We start from the raw sequence: 16,723 nt of genomic DNA, 5'->3' as shown, positions 1-16,723 counted from the left end.
AAGCCCTTCATAACCACCCTCCAATCTATCATTCTCACCTTGTTGATCATTATTCCCCTTTCTGCAGATACAAGCTAGTCTTCTCTCTGTTCTTCATACACCAACTCCATCTTTAATTTCTATGCTTTTGTACTGGGAGGAACAGATACCTGGCATGCCCCCCCTCTTCTCCTCCACTTCTAGAATCACTCCTTTCCTTGGACTCGTGTAGTCTTGAGGTGCTTTTTAAAGATTAGTTTGGAACAATTGTCAGAGCAGTTTCATGAAGCCTCCATGTTGGCTACAGCCCTCCACTCCTTTCTTCAAGAGATTGCTCCAAAGTGTAGCTGGGTGACTTGGTGGATTGAGGACAGGCTTAGAGATGGGATGTCCTAGGTTCAAATCTGGCCTCAGACACTTCCTGACTGTGTGACTTTACCTATCCCTTACCACTCTACTGCCTTGGAACCAATACACAGCACTGATTCTAAGACAGAAGGTAAAGGTTTAAAAGAGAGAGACTGCTCAAAGGCAACTACTAGTCATCTCCCTCTCAATCTACCTCCTATTTAGCTATATTTTATATTTATATATAATCGAATTATCTTTGTATTTATTACACATATATTTATTTATATATGCCTCCTTGTCTCTCCCATTAAAATGGAAGGTAGCACAATGGATAGAGAGCCAGGCCAGGCCAGGAGTCAGGAAGACCTGGGTTCAAATATAGCCTCAGATACTGCCTAGCCATATGATGCTGAGCAAGTCACTTGACCCTTATTGCCTAACCTTTGCAGCTCTTCTGACTAAGGCAAAAGGTAAAGGTTGTATAATTCTTTATTTGTATCTCCAATGTCCACCTAGTATACCACAGACATTTAATAAATGCTTACTGATTGATAGATTCATGAGCCTGGTGATCTAGGTTAGGTATGTTGCCTGTGATTACACAACAGAATAAAGTGGATGAGGTTGAACCAAATGACTTGAGTTTTAACTGATAATTCACATCACTGTTTTAGGGGTGGATTATAAAGAGGAAACAGTACTCACTTCTACTAATTCCATTCTCCCATTTCTGAGCAAATCAAATATTTATTAAATATTTATTGTGCACTGTGCTAGACCCAGAAGAGTCATGCAGTATATATATATATATATATATGCATATATGATACAAAAGGAGATTCTAGAGTACATATATTATATACATATATACTTGGATACACAACATATTTATACAAATTGTTTTCTCTCATCCATAAGCATTTATCTAACACCTATTAAGCACAGGCACTGGAGACAGCTATTTTTGTCTCACCTATCACTTATCATCCTAGCAGATTGCCTCATTAGACTTGCCCAATGTCCCAGAGCTATTAAGTGGAAGAGGAAGGATTTGGGCCCCAGCACTCTTTCCAGGGCCAGCATTCCATCCACTATGCTCTGCTGAAATAATGTTGCTAATTTGGTAAAGACCATCCACACAGACTCCAATAGACCCAGAAGATCACATTTGACAAACAGAGAAAAGGATGATGTGTGGGATGCATTAATAGTCAGAGAAACACTAGCATAATGATATAGCAAGGTCTGTGCTATCTGGCATATGGTATATGGGAATATTTACCCAGCCAGACAAAAGAGCCGATGAGTTTCCTCGGTGTATTATAAATATCGGAAGAGAATGCCATCAAGCATAACTTCAGAGAGCTCATATTACCATGTCTGCAACAGATATCACCCTAATGGCTGAGTCACTGCAACCTAATACTTCTCTACATCAAACAAATAAAAAAAATCTCAGCAATAGTCAATAAAAATAGCTATAATTTTTTTTTCAAAAAAGCTTTTTCAGCGGCATGGTTATTTCCCCAAATGGCAATAAATAAAGTAATGGAAAACAAAAGTACCCGAGAAAAGGGCACTAGACAAAAACTATGCCATGAGATTGTTTCCTAGGGCATTCCATTTTTTTACACAATAGTCCCCAGTTATCGATGTTAATTTTGAATGCTCTTTTAAAAACCAGCAAAGCATGAGTACTGTGCCCAAGTCCTTTGAGGCTGTTTTTCTCATGGAATGCTCAATTATTACAGAAAGGCAAGCAAGGAGACCCATACTGTCAACAAACAACCCTTTCTCATATAGCGTTTAAGAGCCTCAGACTGGTGGGAGTCTTCCTTCTTCAATGTGTTTACTTTGTCTTGAGATCAGACTACAGACCAACGAGGATATGAAGGAGGTGCTAGAATCTCAGAGGGTTCACTTAAGGCCAATGCAGGGAAAAGAGTCTCAATCTGAACTAGCCCTAGGCAGGATTAAGGTCCAGAGCAATGTAAGTACTGTACTAGACTTTCTCTAGCTTAAATGGATATTAAAAGTAGCCTGAAAGCCTGAAGAATGTAGGAGAAAAAAGGCAATTAACTTCAGCCATCATTTTTTGAAGCCCTACCTTCTGTCTTAGAATCAGTATTGCGTATTGGTTCAAGGGAGAAGAGCAGAAAAGGCTAGGCAATTGGGATTAAGTGATTTGCCCCCGTGTCACACAGCTAAGAAGTAAGTGTCCGAGGCTGGATTTGAACCTAAGGTGCTCCCAACTCCAAGCCTCACACCTTGGATTTCTTGCAGACATTTCAACTCTACACGAGTATTTATGCTGCCTAGTTTCCTCTCCACTATCATTTATTAAGTACTGCTGGAGATAGGAAGGAGATAGATGCCACACTGTCCTTTGAGTTCCCTGAGAGCAGAAACTGGTTTTTGCCTTTCTTTGTATGCTCTGAATTTAATATATATAATATGCCTGGCATGTAGGAGGTATACAAGAATTTCTTGTTGACTGACTCATGGAGCTCACAGTTGAATGTGGGCATGAGGGTACCAATGCTGATGATACAATGAAGAGTGAGACAAACCCTCAAAACAAAATGCTGGACAAAATGCTGGAGGAGGAATTTGAGGAGGGGGAGATCATTTTCACCTGAGGGAAAGTAGGCTTTGCCTTAGGGATGGTGATGGTATATGAGTCATCCAATACCTTCCTGGCTTAAATATAGCCTTCCTCCAAATATAAAACACTTCACCCACAATGAGATCTTTTTGAAAGGAAAAAAATAGATATCTATATGTTGAAAAATAATTAAAGAAAATCACCATTTAAAAACACTGACCTATTTGGGAGAAACTTGTTATTTGTCCTAAAAATAATGCATTTTGCCATATACAATAATTGGAAGATTAAGGATGAAAAATAAAACTCATGGGTAGCTGTGTCTGTGAGATTGAGGGCAATTAGAGGCTGAATTCAGGTTTCATTCCAGTCAAATTTGTAGAAATGAAAGACTGATGACCTTGTGGATGGAGATCCACCCTCAGGGTCAAGAAGACCTGAATTCAAGTCCAGATTTTGACATTTTATGGTTGTTTGACTTTGGACAAATATACTTAACCTGCTTCTTGGCCTGAAACCAAGGGACACCTCTCAGTACCCCTAGTAACTCTCTACAACTATTTATTAACTGCAGAACAGGGTCAGATTTCCATTGGAATAGGGAAATTTTTTCATCAAGAGTTCCTCATACCAACTAATACTTCCTTTCCAAAAATACTGTGAGGAAAGAAGTCTTATATTAGTATTCACATTTTTATAGATAAGAATATTATCACATGGCTAGTAAATGGCAGAGCAGGGAACTAAGCCTTCTGAGACTAAGTCTACAAGGTCTTTCCACAACAGCCTAAGGGTCTCTTATATCCAGAATCTTCAAATATTTTTTAGCAACATTTAGTAAAGCCATATCCTTTTCCATTTGTCATTCTCCATCCCCAATGTCCCCTTAATCTGTGGTCAGTCTCCAGCCAGAACTTCAGCATCAGTGTGGGCAAGTCAGTTAACCAAAGTCAAGATGTGGTTTTGTTCAATTTATCATCTCTGTTGGTTGATTGACACCAAAGTCACTGCCACCACAATCACTGTAGTGACCAATGCTGTGGTCTTTTTCCAAGACAAGGGACTTTTGTCTACCAGCAAAATTTCAGCAATAATTTTTGACCAAGGACAGTTAGATAGCTCAGGGGATAGAGAGCCATACCAAGAGAGAGGTGGTAATGGGTTCAAATCTGATCTCTTTGTGATCCTGGGCAAGCCACTTAACCCCAGTTGCCCAACCCTTACCATTCTTCTTCTGCCTTGGAACATCTTCAAGATCAGGATCAATACTTAGTATTGATTCAAAAATAGGAAGTAAATAAAAGTTTTAAAAATAAATAAAATTACTTGGGTCCAACAAAGTCACAGCCACTATGGCTACAACAGGACTATGGTCACCTCCTTTGAAGAGTCTCATCCATTCATTATTTGTCACCAATTTCCTCTCCTCTAACTTCCAGTACCCCTTTTCCAGTTACCTGCTAGATCTCTTTACCTGGATTTCTTGCAGGCACTTCAAATTCTATATGACCAAAATATAAGTCATCATCTTTCCCCTGAAATTTATCCTTCCTTCCAACTCCAATGTTTCTCCTGATGACTTCATCACTCTTGCAGGTACATAGGCTGAAAAATTTAGAGTCATCTTTGACTTTTTCTTGTCCCTCAGCTCCTACATCGAAGCAGTTGCCAAATCCTTTCAATACTGCCTTTAAAGTATCACTCATATCTGACTCCTTCCCTCCACTCTCACTGCCACCCCCTAATTCTGACTTTTATCACCTCTCAGCCCTGCACCAGCCCCGTAACCCATCTCCTTACCGCTAATCTAAATTATTTTTCATTTAACTATCAAAACTTCTCCATCATCCCCCAGGAACCTTAACATACTGCAAGATCAAATCAGCCTTGCTATTCATCTCATCAGTAATCTCAGCATCTGGAATCCGAGCAATAAGTGTGTGGAACAGAGAACTTCCCCCCAAACTTCTATCTGAAAAGGGTGCTCTAACTAGCCATTTCCAACTTGACTGCATGCCTTTGGATTCCATGGCACAATGTACCTTCACCCTTCCAGTGTCCTTTTGTGTATTATCTTCTCATAGTAGCTCATAGCTATGAGTAGAAATCATAGCACATAATAGGTGCTTACCAAATATTTCTTTTTTTTTTTTTAGTTTTTAAACATTATTTTATTTGGTCATTTTCATACATTATTCATTGGAAACAAAGACCAATTTCTTTTCCTCCCCACCCTCCCACCACCACTCCCCTAGCCAACGCGTGATTCCACTGGGTATCACATGTGTCCTCGATCCAAACTCATTTCCATGTTATTGGTTTTTGCATTAGGGTGTTCATTTAGAGTTTCTCCTCAATCATATCCCCTGTAGTCAAGCAGTTGCCTTTCCTCAGTGTTTTTACTCCCACATTTTGTCCTCTGCTTGTGGATAGTGTTTTCTCTCATAGATCCCTGCAGATTGTTCAGGGACATTGCATTGCCATTAATGGAGAAGTCCATTACGTTCGATTGTACCACAGTGTCTCAGTCTCTGTGTAAAATGTTCTCTTGGTTCTGCTCCTTTCACTCTGCATCACTTCCTGGAGGTTGTTCCAGTCTCCATGGAATTCCTCCACTTTATTATTCCTTTTAGCTTTTTTTGTTTATAATCAGTCCCCCTAGTTCCCACCCTTATTTTACTTCCCTTTCTACCCCCAAATATTTCTTGACAGGCTGACTTATGCAAAGTTCTGGCTAATTCATTTGTCTGCTCAATAATCTCCAGTGGCTCCCATACAAACTCTATAGCTTGGCATTCATAGGGAGGGAGGGAGGAAGGGAGGGAGGAAAGAGATGTCCAAATGACATAAGTACAGTTAAAAAAATTCTCGTATTTGTCACATCCAAAAATGCCTTTCTTGTTCTGCGTATTAATTCATCATGTATCAATTGTTCATTTTGATGTGTACTGATATTATAATATAAATTATTCCAGTTCTGCTCACTTTATCCTGCATTAATTCATAAAAGTTTTTCCATGTCTCTCTGACATTTCATTTTTATCTTTGTATTCCCATAAACTTGCCTAATGACAGGTATTATTATTCTAATCAATGTTTGTTAATCAAGTAATAAAATTACTTCAGAATACCAAAATAAGTACTTGTCAAGGTGCCATCTCCTCCAAGTTCCACCACACTTCCAACAAAATCATTGAATAACATGGCAAAATCCTGGAGTTGAGACCTGAGTGATCCAAGTTCTAGTCTAAGTGTAGTAACTAACTCTCTGTGTGACCTTAGTAAAGTCACTTATCTATCTCAACTTCCTTATCTGTAAGCCAGAATAGAATACTCTTTCTATCTAACACATAATTTCTTGTGAAGATAAAATAACATAATAAGGACAGAAGTACAGTATTCTACAAGTAAAGCCCTAGCATTACCTAGGGCAATACACATAGAATAGGAATTTTAAGGAAATACACAGAATCTAAATTATTTCTGCCCCGTTTGAGCTTGCTCCTGGTCAGTGAATAATTGTAAGAAAGCATTTTTTACGCATATTTAAAATTAAAGTTTAGAAGCATATTATGTAGTTCTCCAGGGGAAATTTTCTGTCTGTGTTTTTCCTATTGAACTTCAATGTGTTTACATTCGTTCAAGTTATCATCTTGACAAGAACCAGATTAAAATCCTCTCTCATTCCATTCTCTCACCATCTTTCTTTGCCCTTTTTTAAAATAAAAGGAGCCCTGAAAAGCTAAAGTATAATCATTATTACCATATAGATGAATTTTCTAATACATTGAACTAAATTCTCCCAGGGCCTCAGCTATCCACTGGTTGTAAATTAGACACCTTTGGAAACTATATTAATACAATTTCCCAAAGCACCTACAAACTTGAAGCTGATGAGCGTGTACCCAGGAACCAGGAGAAACCGATTCATCTAGTGTTACTGCATTAGCCTGGTAGGAAGAGCTATATCTTCCCATTGAAATTCCAAGGTAAATTAAAAATTAAATTAAAAATCCTGTTGACTCTATTGCCATCTGAAAAGTAAATGTGTCTTAGTTGGGTTTCAAAGAATATCCTATTGACAAAAGACCTGAGAGTCAAATCTGTACCGGAGAGTCAACCCTTTCAACATACTGAGGCTGTGACTTGTTCAAGGTCATAAATAAAAATAGCAGAGATTCAAATCATTCCCTCTCTCTGGACCCTTTCCTTTCATCTTAGTATCTGCTCAGTAGAGAGACAGCTACACCAGGAGTGAGGGAAACCTGAGTTCAAGTCGTACCTCACAAGCTTGTTATCCAATGATCCCTCTGGCAAGTCCCTTAACTTTTCTTAGCTTACTTCCTCTTTTTTAAAATGAAGGATAATAATAGCACCTAATTGTCAAAATTCCCATGAAGATCAAGTAAGATAACAGCCATAAAGTGCTTTTCTATCCCTAATTGTTCAGTCATTTTCAGCCACGTCTGAGCCCAAGTCCTGTGACACTTCTCTGAGAAAAGTTAACAAAAGTTCTAATCCTGGCTCTCTTTCTAGCTGAGTAAATCACATTCAACATCAATAGCTTAAGGGAAATAAGGAATTCTCCTTTCTAGGTATCATACGGACTTACAATACCCCATGTTATGTTTTATACTAAAGTTACAAGGTAATACATCCTAAATCTTATTATTTAAAAACTAACACTTCCTGAAATTGCTTCATAGCTGTCTCAATTTCCCTTCCCATCCCTATCACCAACCTACACACATACACACTGAGGTTCCCACAATGGTTTTCTATCTTTTCATTTTGACCCCTACAAAACAGGATTGGCTTCAAGGAAATTGAAAGAAAGAAGCAAAAAACTTGGAGAAAATGAATTTAAAAAGGAACGGTCCCATAGAAAGCACAGAAAAATAACATCATTACATAGCTCATTCCATAAATACCAGGGGAGATAATAAACAATTTAGGCCATCTAAGTAATTTTTACCCAAGAGGGCTGGCTGCAAATTGGGGTAGAAACGTCATATGTGTGTTATCGTTGCCAAGAGCACATTACTCTCATGCTGCAATAGAGGCTAAATCTATTTTCCTCAAAGGGCCACACATTTTTCCCTATGACTTTTCTTTATTTTCACTAAATAGGATCTTTTTTAAAACTTTTTTTTAAGGTGTCAAGAAAGAGGTTTGAAATTTAACCCTGAGCAAAGTGAAATTCGTAGGGAAATACTTACTTTTTCCTCTCAGATCCTAGTATCCTGAATAGATCTTTAAAGTATTGTGGTACTCGGACCACCACATTTTCTGATGGACCTATATCCTTTAGGTCAGGGTAGAGTTTTGTGTCTATGACCTTTTGGATATAACTGAGCCAGTCAAACTGAAAAAAAGGAAGGGAGAAAAAGGCAGAGGTTAGTTACTGAGAACCATGAAAAAAGGAAAGCAAGCATGCTGTTGTTTAAGAACAAAGGATGATAGACTTAGAGCTGGAGAAGACCTCAGATACTGTTGAGTTCAATCTCTTCCTTTTTAAAGTGGAAATCTGAGACTCCAGGAGAGAACTTGATGTAAAAACAAAATTCAACCTAGCAGTACCTCTCCCTTCAGAGGTCATAAATCCAATCTAAAACTTGAGCTCCCATTCCATAAAATCTATATCTATTACATAAAACAGAATAGATTTCTGGGGACTACACAGGTGAGCATGTCATCTTTTCACCTTTCTCTTGGGCATCTTTCCAGGTAAATTCTAAAGGGATTATTAGATCATCAATTATAGTATCAAATATTTGGAGCTTTAAGGAATCTGGCGGACTATTTTGGCCAGCCTCTTCATTTATAGGTGAGAAAATTGAGGCCAAAAATAAAAGGAAACAAAGAAAGAAGGGAAGGGAAGGGAAGGGAAGGGAAGGGAAGGGAAGGGAAGGGAAGGGAAGGGAAGGGAAGGGAAGGGAAGGGAAGGGAAGGGAAGGGAAGGGAAGGGAAGGGAAGGGAAGGGAAGGGAAGGGAAGGGAAGGGAAAAGGGAAGGGAAAAGGGAAGGGAGGGGAAGAAAAGAAACTGATTTTCCCATGGTCATATAGTGGCAGATGAAGAATCTGAACCCAGGGAATCTGGCCTCAGACCCTTCCTAGCTGTGTGACCCTGGGCAAGTCACAACCCCCATTTCCTAGCCTTTACTGATCTTCTGCCTTGGAACCAATACACAGTATTGGGGGAAGGTAAGAGTTAAAAAAAAAAAAGAAGAAGAAGAATCTGAACCCAGGTCCTCTTACACCAAATCCAGAGCTGTCAGATAGAAATGAATCAACTACAAATGCTTGCAATAATAGGAAAGACTACATCTTCTTTGTGTACCAGCATTGATATTATATCACCCAAATTAATCAAGGCAGTGGGCAACCTATTTCTCTAATTGCTGGCAGAGATGATGATAACAAGAAACTGAAAAAGTGTTTTTCTTAAGCAAAAAATTCACACAAACAATCCATCAAAATGGAAAACTTTTCAGATTATTTTTCTACCAACCTGTGGTATCATGGCACTCAGTTCAGAAATGTTCATTTTATTGTACATAGCCTCACTGGTTCGATTTTCATGTGGGATCATTATCTGTTGGAAACAAACCCAAATCTTACTGTGAGACTTCTAAGGATGGATGGATGAATAAATCTATTCCCTAAAGGTTTCCCAGACTAAAATGTATATCTGTCATTGGTCACATACACACCATTCTATAATTTTGCTTAAAAGGATTTATTTGTGCTGCCCTGGCTTATCCCATCCCTCCCTCCTTAACCTGTAAAGTTCCTCAAGGCGTATGATCATATATTCTACATCCTTTGTAATTCCCTAGTGGTATGAAGGGCAATAGTTAGGGATAACTATGTCTAGGCAGCAGCAGAAAATCAGACTTTCCCAATGGAATGCAGTCAAGTCACCCATGTATTTTTGGAAACAGAACATAGAGTGGGAGAAAGTGGCAGCCAGCTGCCAAGTTCTGCCTCTGGTGGCCTCTGACACAAATTAAAATCAATCACACTTAGACACCTGCAGCTCCACTATAAGGAGAGCCCTAGAAGCATTTAGCAGAAAATAGAGGGTAAACCAGAAGGTCAAAAATACATGGCACATGGGCTTGCAAGATTATCATGACTGGAGTAACACAAGGTTTGCAGAATGGTGTGTTCAGGGCATGGTAGAGACAAGAATTGCACCTTCTCCATCCCTCACAAGAGAATGAATACAGACTTCAGAAAGAGAGCCAAACACTACCATAACTGTAATGAACCTAGATTCAAAATTCTACTTGTTAAAAATCTCCCTTTTTCCTCTGGAATCACAGTTAATCTCCATAAGTAGATTTAACTGTATTGTTTCCCACTGGTCCCAGAAATCTTTCAGAATTTTCTCCCTCACATTTCTGCTAGTAAAAAGCCAGGAGCAAGGCCAGCAGACTGGGACCCTCATGACCCTCCATCACAATGATCCATTCAATATTTGTCGATTGATTTCTCCCAAACCAAGATCTACACCCAAGCTTCTTCCTGTGAAGTTATGAGATCAAGAATGGGGTTGGAGAAATGTGTTGAAGTCCCCTATTTCCTCTGTCAGAGGCATTTACTAAAGACCTGCTATATCTAATTCTCTAGTACTGTGCTTTGCTCACAAACGTGGAACATCTCTATAAGCAGTTCTCCTGTTAGCTGCTGTATAACCGTAATTGTGCTTCTATAAACAGAGATGCCCACACTCTCCCACAACAGCTATGCATGGGCATAGGCAGGACGAGGGAGCTTAAAGGAGAGGGAGCTTAAAGGACAACTATTCCCAGGGATATGTGATGCTAGTGTCATCTTAAATACAAAAGGGTGCAATTTTAATGCCCAATAGGTTCTTTGGGGTTTTTCATATATTCAATATCTATTTCTTAAATTAAACTTTTTAGCAACAAGCTTTTAATTACTCACCTCAGCTATTTTTATTTCCAGTCTGAGCACTGATTTCATGTCATGCTCAGCTCGAGAGACATTTGCACCCAGAAGCACTGCAGTATCCACCATGAACTTGTAAAGGGCATCTCGGTACTGGAAAAAGTGGAGAGCTAAGTGACTATGACAACAATCTCTTAGGACATCTGATCCAAAACAAGGGAAGGCAGAAATGCCAATTGAAATAAATATCTTACACTTTCCAGGCAGCACATAGCGTGAGGTGCCTGCCTTATATAATAACACCAACCACCCACCTTCCACTTTGAGAGACAAATGATAACCATTCATGGACTGTTGCCATGGGAAACAGAGGCAGCCAGCCATCACAGATCAATGAGAACCAATTTTCTAGGAATTAATGATATCTGTTATTAGATACACACAGATGGGTTTAAACATCTTTAAATAAATCCAGAATAATAATAATAATAATAACCAAAAGGTCAAATGAAACCTTAATTAACTTGTGGAGAAGAGTAGTAGTATCTAAAAGTGGGGAGCATCATTTAACAGCATGGAAGGCAGTGGGGAACTGGTTCATCATCCTTAACACCAATACATAAATTAAGATGTCAACTCTATAGTTCTGTTTTCTTTGGATCTTTTTTTCTTTATCTATTTTTGGTTCTAATTTATGAAAACTTTATTTTCACAGAGAACCTAATTCCCAGCTCAAAAAAAGCCAGGAAGAAAGGAGACATCCATTCAACATTAAAATTTACTCTATGGATATCCACAAAAGTTCCACTGTGTTCCTGATCATTGTAAAGGTTCAGCTCCAACAGACCCTCCCACCAAAAGGCATTTTGGTACATTTTATGTGGATGGTTGGGGAGTTAGTAGGAGAGCTTGGAGCTCAGCAGATGTTTATTCAATTCCAGAATGAAAGGCACTTGCTATCTGCCTTTGGTACTGTGATAAAGGATGAAAGGTTTGCAAAAACTGAGAGATGCAAACCTCAGAGTGATTGACAGGAGCATGTCTAAGGAGCTCTAAGGAGCATGACTAAGGGTCACATGGGACCCTGAGGCTAGAGATCTGAAGAAAGATTCTATGACCAACTGATTTCTCTCCTGGAAGGACCTGGGTGTAAGGCTTGGAAGAGATTTTCTCCTGAGACCAAGAGAGGAAAGAAATTTTTGGATCTGGCTGCTGGCAGCATCAGTAAGAAGATCTCTGGACCTGCTTGTATATCAACCAATTGAAGATCCTGGCCCATTTGATTGGACTCCTGGTGTGAGACTTGGATATCGGAAAGTTAATACTTAGCTTAATAAGATAGTTTAGATAGTTTATGGATATTAGCTTTTAAGATAAGTATCATTTACTCCTAAACCCTTGTTCCTTCCTACCCTCCCCAATCAATAAATTTAAATTTATTTATATGTTTCCTCTTGTCCTTTCCTCACCCAAAATCCCATCATAACAGTACATGGCCCCAAATTGGTGAATCTGGGATTTGGACTCTTTCTCCAGAGTAGAAAGCTACCTCCAGGTATCATGGAAGATGAGGGGGTACAAGGAGATGGGAGGAATGAGCTTCTGTATAGTCTTACCTTATACTGTAACCCAAACAGCTTGGGGATGGAGGAGAGTAACAGGGAAGCTTAAATACCCTCTGGAGGTATTCAATTTATGTGAAGTCTCAGAATAATCTCCCAAGGCATTTAAATTTTTCCAGTTCTAACCCAGTCTTCAGGGGCTCCTCAGATTGGTAGACTAACCCAAGAATTACCGCCTGGTTAATCTCATCTGACACTTTCCTCTTCTGCTAGGAATCCTTTCAAAATTTAGGCACTCAGTTTCCTCTATGTTCATTTGTATCTGCTAATGGACTCTAATGGTATCTCTCATCTCTTCTCCTTTTTAGGTAGTTTCCTAAGTGAGGGGGAGGAAACTGTTCATGGTTTCCTGTAGAATCCTTTTTTTTTTGTATTCTGCTTTTGTTTAAGGAAAGGAGCCCTCATTTGAGGGAGAGGGAGGTTTGCTTAAGTTCATAATGAAATAATAAAATTTTAAATTTAAAAAGAAAAATATACTCTCTGAGGAATGTGATTAACATAATTCAGACACCCAGATCTTCTATAAGACTGAACCCAGAAGAATCCACTATTTCTTTCTACACAAAGAATCTAAAATGGTAAATTCTGCAACTCCCAATTCAGGGTAGCAGCATAGTCTATTTCTAATAGTGAACTATGAATTTGAAAAGAATGCTGCACTTAGCAAAGACAGGCAATAAAAGGTAAAAACAACTTACAGCTTTAGCTTCTGTGCTGTTATCAAGGTAATCTTCCCTCACTGCTAAGGAGAGACTGGCTTGGTCCAGCTATTAAATTAAAAATATTTTCAAGTTAGAAATTTACTGCATTTTCTTGTATTGTACTAATGCCATGACTATTTTTTCCATCATCATCAAAAATGTATTCAGTGGTATGTACAAACAGGAGCCCAACAAATAATAACTTTTATAACTTTACTGATCATTATATGTCAGTCAACCAATAAACTTTTATTAGTCACCTGCTAGTACAATGGATAGAATCTCAGGACTGGAGTCATCAGAAAGACATAAGTCCAAAATTCAGGCTCAAACACTTAGTAGCTGTGAATCTGGACAAGTCACTTAACCTCTATTTGCCTCAGTTCTTCATCTATAAAATGGGGATGCACTAGAAAAGGAAATGACAAACCACTCCAATATTTTTGCTAAGAATAAAACCATGGACAAACCCATGGATTTACAAAGAATCAAATACCACTAAAAGACTGAACCAATAACAAATATGTTAGGCAAATGTGCTAAGGTCTGGGAATGCAAAGAAAAGCAAAAAACTAGACACTGGTTTCAAGGACTTCACAGTATAGGGTGAGAGACAATGTAAAAACAGAAATTATGTCTAAGATTAGATTATACAGGTTAAACTATAAATAATCTCAGAAGGATGCCACTAAAATAAAACACTGATATGCTAAGGTTAGGTCCCGAATGCTTGAAGGCTCATTGTTAAATTTCCAGGATGATCATTTACAACTCAGACATCAGGTTTTGGAGGCAGCTAGGTGGTTCAGTGGACAGAGCACCAAGCCTGGTGCTGGGAGGACCTGGGTTCAAATTAACTCAGATATTGCCTAGTTATATGACCTTGGACGTCACAACTCCAATTATCAGCCTTTAGCACTCTTCTGTATTGGAAATGATACTTAGGATCAATTCTAAGACAGAAAGTAAGAGTTAAAAAAAAAATCAAGGGTTGGTTTATTGTTTTGTTGATGGTCTAGACTTAAAAGTGTTAATAATGCAGAGAAAACTTAAAAGTGTGTGAATATATTTATATTATTGTAATAAAGTATTATATATTATATCATTATATATATTATATATTATTATAATATATCATTATATAGAGAGTAATATATTGTTATGTATTACTGTAATATATTATATATTCTATTATAATATAATCCAATTATAAAATATAACAATTTATATATGTTATTTATTTAACAACATGCCCCTGTATTGTTCTATAAACACTGCTCGAGCTCAGCAGGAGTGCAGTAGAAGGCTCAAGAAATGAAGTCAATACTGGCCTAAAGAGTGATGATAGACTAATAATAATATTAATAATAATAGCAGGTTTTAGATAGTGCTTTAAGGTTTGTGAAATGCTTCTCATCCATTATATAATTTGAGCTTCCCAACCCTCCAAATAAGGAAAAAGAAAAACATCTGTATAAAGATAGAATTTTGTTGAGATCTGAAGAAAGTCAAAGAATATAGAAAGTGGAGAAAAAGAGGAAGAGAGTTCCAGACATGGGCAACAGCCAGCAAAAATGGTCTTAGTCAGGAGATGGAGTACTATGTGGGAGTTAGACCTGCCCCTGCTCTCCAGGCCATAATTTCCAGTCCTTTGATAATAGACTCTCTCCAGGGAGTCTGTCCAGGCCTTTCCTAATCTCTCTTGTCCTTAGTACTGACTATCCCCACAATCCCCAAAAAACTACTTTGTATTTACTTAAACTTTCTCTTATTTCCAGCCCCCACCCCAGCTAAATGTGTAAATGAGACTTGAATGCAAGGACTGGTCCAATTTTGTCTTTGTATTTTTAATGGCCAGCACTCAGTGGGTCAGAAGTTCTTGTGTGATGTGGACCCTTTAGCAATCCAGTGAAGTCCTTTTCAGAAAAATGTTTTTAAATGCATAAAATAAAATGCATCTGATTACTAAGGAAATCAATTGCATGGAAATACAAATATCTAATACGTTTTAGAAGGCCACAGACCCTAGGTTAGAAAGACATTTTTTGAAATTGGAATTGAGGAAAAGTCTTCTGTAAGTCCAGTTATTACAAGGCCACATCCTAGTTGGGGTGGCTTCTAGCTGGGGAGAAGAGATGACTGTTCCTGCCAACTTATAAGACTTTTAGAGCGTTTCATGGGCCTTCCAACCGCCTTCTCCCAATTCCCTTACCCCCAAATGTTATGTGTAACTTTCAAAAATTGTATGCAATAATAGAGTAACCAGAAGAATCACTCATAGGGAAAGATCAGGGCATTAACATGATTTGGAGGGGGAAAAAACACAAAAAGAAAGATAAAAGGAGGAGGGGAATCAATGAGGGTGCTAAGATATACTTGAAGAAAGAGAAATACATTAAATAGAATAATCTTTGTCACACAAAGAATTCTCTTATAAGAATGAGAGGAAAAGAGTGCTAATTGGTATTACTTAAACCTTACTCTCAGTGAAATCAACTCTGAGAGGGAAGAGCATCTAGATCCATTGGGATCTTGAATTCTATCTTATCCAACAGGGTAAGGGAGAGGGGAAACTTAGGAGGGCTAAGGGGGAGGGAGTACAAAAAGGGAGGGAAGAGAACAAAAAGGGAGGGGGCCAGAAAGGGCAGTATAACAAGGGAAGGGAATAGGGGGGCTGATTTAAAGTAAATCACTGGCTTAAAAGGTTATAGTAAAAGAAGAAAGGTCAGAATTAGGGGAGGATATCAAAATGCTGGGGAATTCACAAATGACAATCATTACATTGAACCAATTCCCTAACCCCCTACTCATAAGTTTTCTATCATGAATTGGGATCCCTTGCTTTCCTATCTGAATGTTAAGATGCCTCCAGGGCCACAATACTTTAGAAATCCTAATCATGCTTGCCTCATGAGCTGACCTTGAGATACTGAAGTTCCTTCCTCCTTGCTAGAAACATACTGTCTTTTGATCTGCCTTTCTCAAAAACTTTCCAGAGAGCTCTTCTGACCCAACAACATGGCAGGCTGGTGAGAGCTGATCCAATGTCCTGCTTCACATCTTCCTAACTGACCCATTGTGTCCTTCCATTTTCTTCTACTTAATCCTTTTTTCTTTTCATCTTTTGGTACTCAATAATAACTGGCTCCCCATGGAAGATAATGCATCCTTGGCTATCCTTTCCAATGTTGGTTGGTTGGTTGGTTGGTTGTACTCTCTCATACTCTTAACTCATTCATCACAGCACTGAAACAAAAAATACTGTACTCCATGATCTCCATTGCCACTTCTAGACTTTCCCTCTCTCACTATATCTCATCAATTTTTCTTCCTTTGAGGTTTACACAATCCATTAGTTAATCCAAGTGCTGGTATTTATTTATCTTCCAAACCCCTCCCTAACACACATATACACACATTTCCAGCTAGGATCTAGTCTCATTCATCACCAAGAAATTTGGTGCCATTCATTCACCATGAAGTCCTTCATTTTCCTTTTTCCTCATCTCCCAGTCCTCTGCCATCATCTCCTGCTATCTTCTTTACTT

General features: G+C 38.5%; 1 protein-coding gene across 2 annotated transcripts in view; it reads right to left on the bottom strand.

Annotated features, from left to right (window-relative positions):
* The window catches only part of PHEX (phosphate regulating endopeptidase X-linked), a 273,600-nt gene that overhangs the window by 164,341 nt on the left and 92,536 nt on the right, over positions 1–16,723 (bottom strand). For both annotated transcript variants that reach the window (XM_056793356.1, XM_056793357.1), the window contains 4 exons: positions 13,173–13,241; positions 10,889–11,005; positions 9,447–9,530; positions 8,155–8,300 (listed from right to left, as the gene is read on the bottom strand). In XM_056793356.1, coding sequence (XP_056649334.1) covers positions 8,155–8,300; positions 9,447–9,530; positions 10,889–11,005; positions 13,173–13,241 — 416 coding nt within the window. The remainder of the gene's footprint in view (positions 1–8,154; positions 8,301–9,446; positions 9,531–10,888; positions 11,006–13,172; positions 13,242–16,723) is intronic.

This window comes from Monodelphis domestica, chromosome 4 (genome assembly GCF_027887165.1).
Source record: "Monodelphis domestica isolate mMonDom1 chromosome 4, mMonDom1.pri, whole genome shotgun sequence".
In the NCBI taxonomy this organism is placed as follows: domain Eukaryota; kingdom Metazoa; phylum Chordata; class Mammalia; order Didelphimorphia; family Didelphidae; genus Monodelphis; species Monodelphis domestica.
Note: the sequence above shows the minus strand (reverse complement) of the source record. Positions and strands in the feature narration are given on the sequence as shown.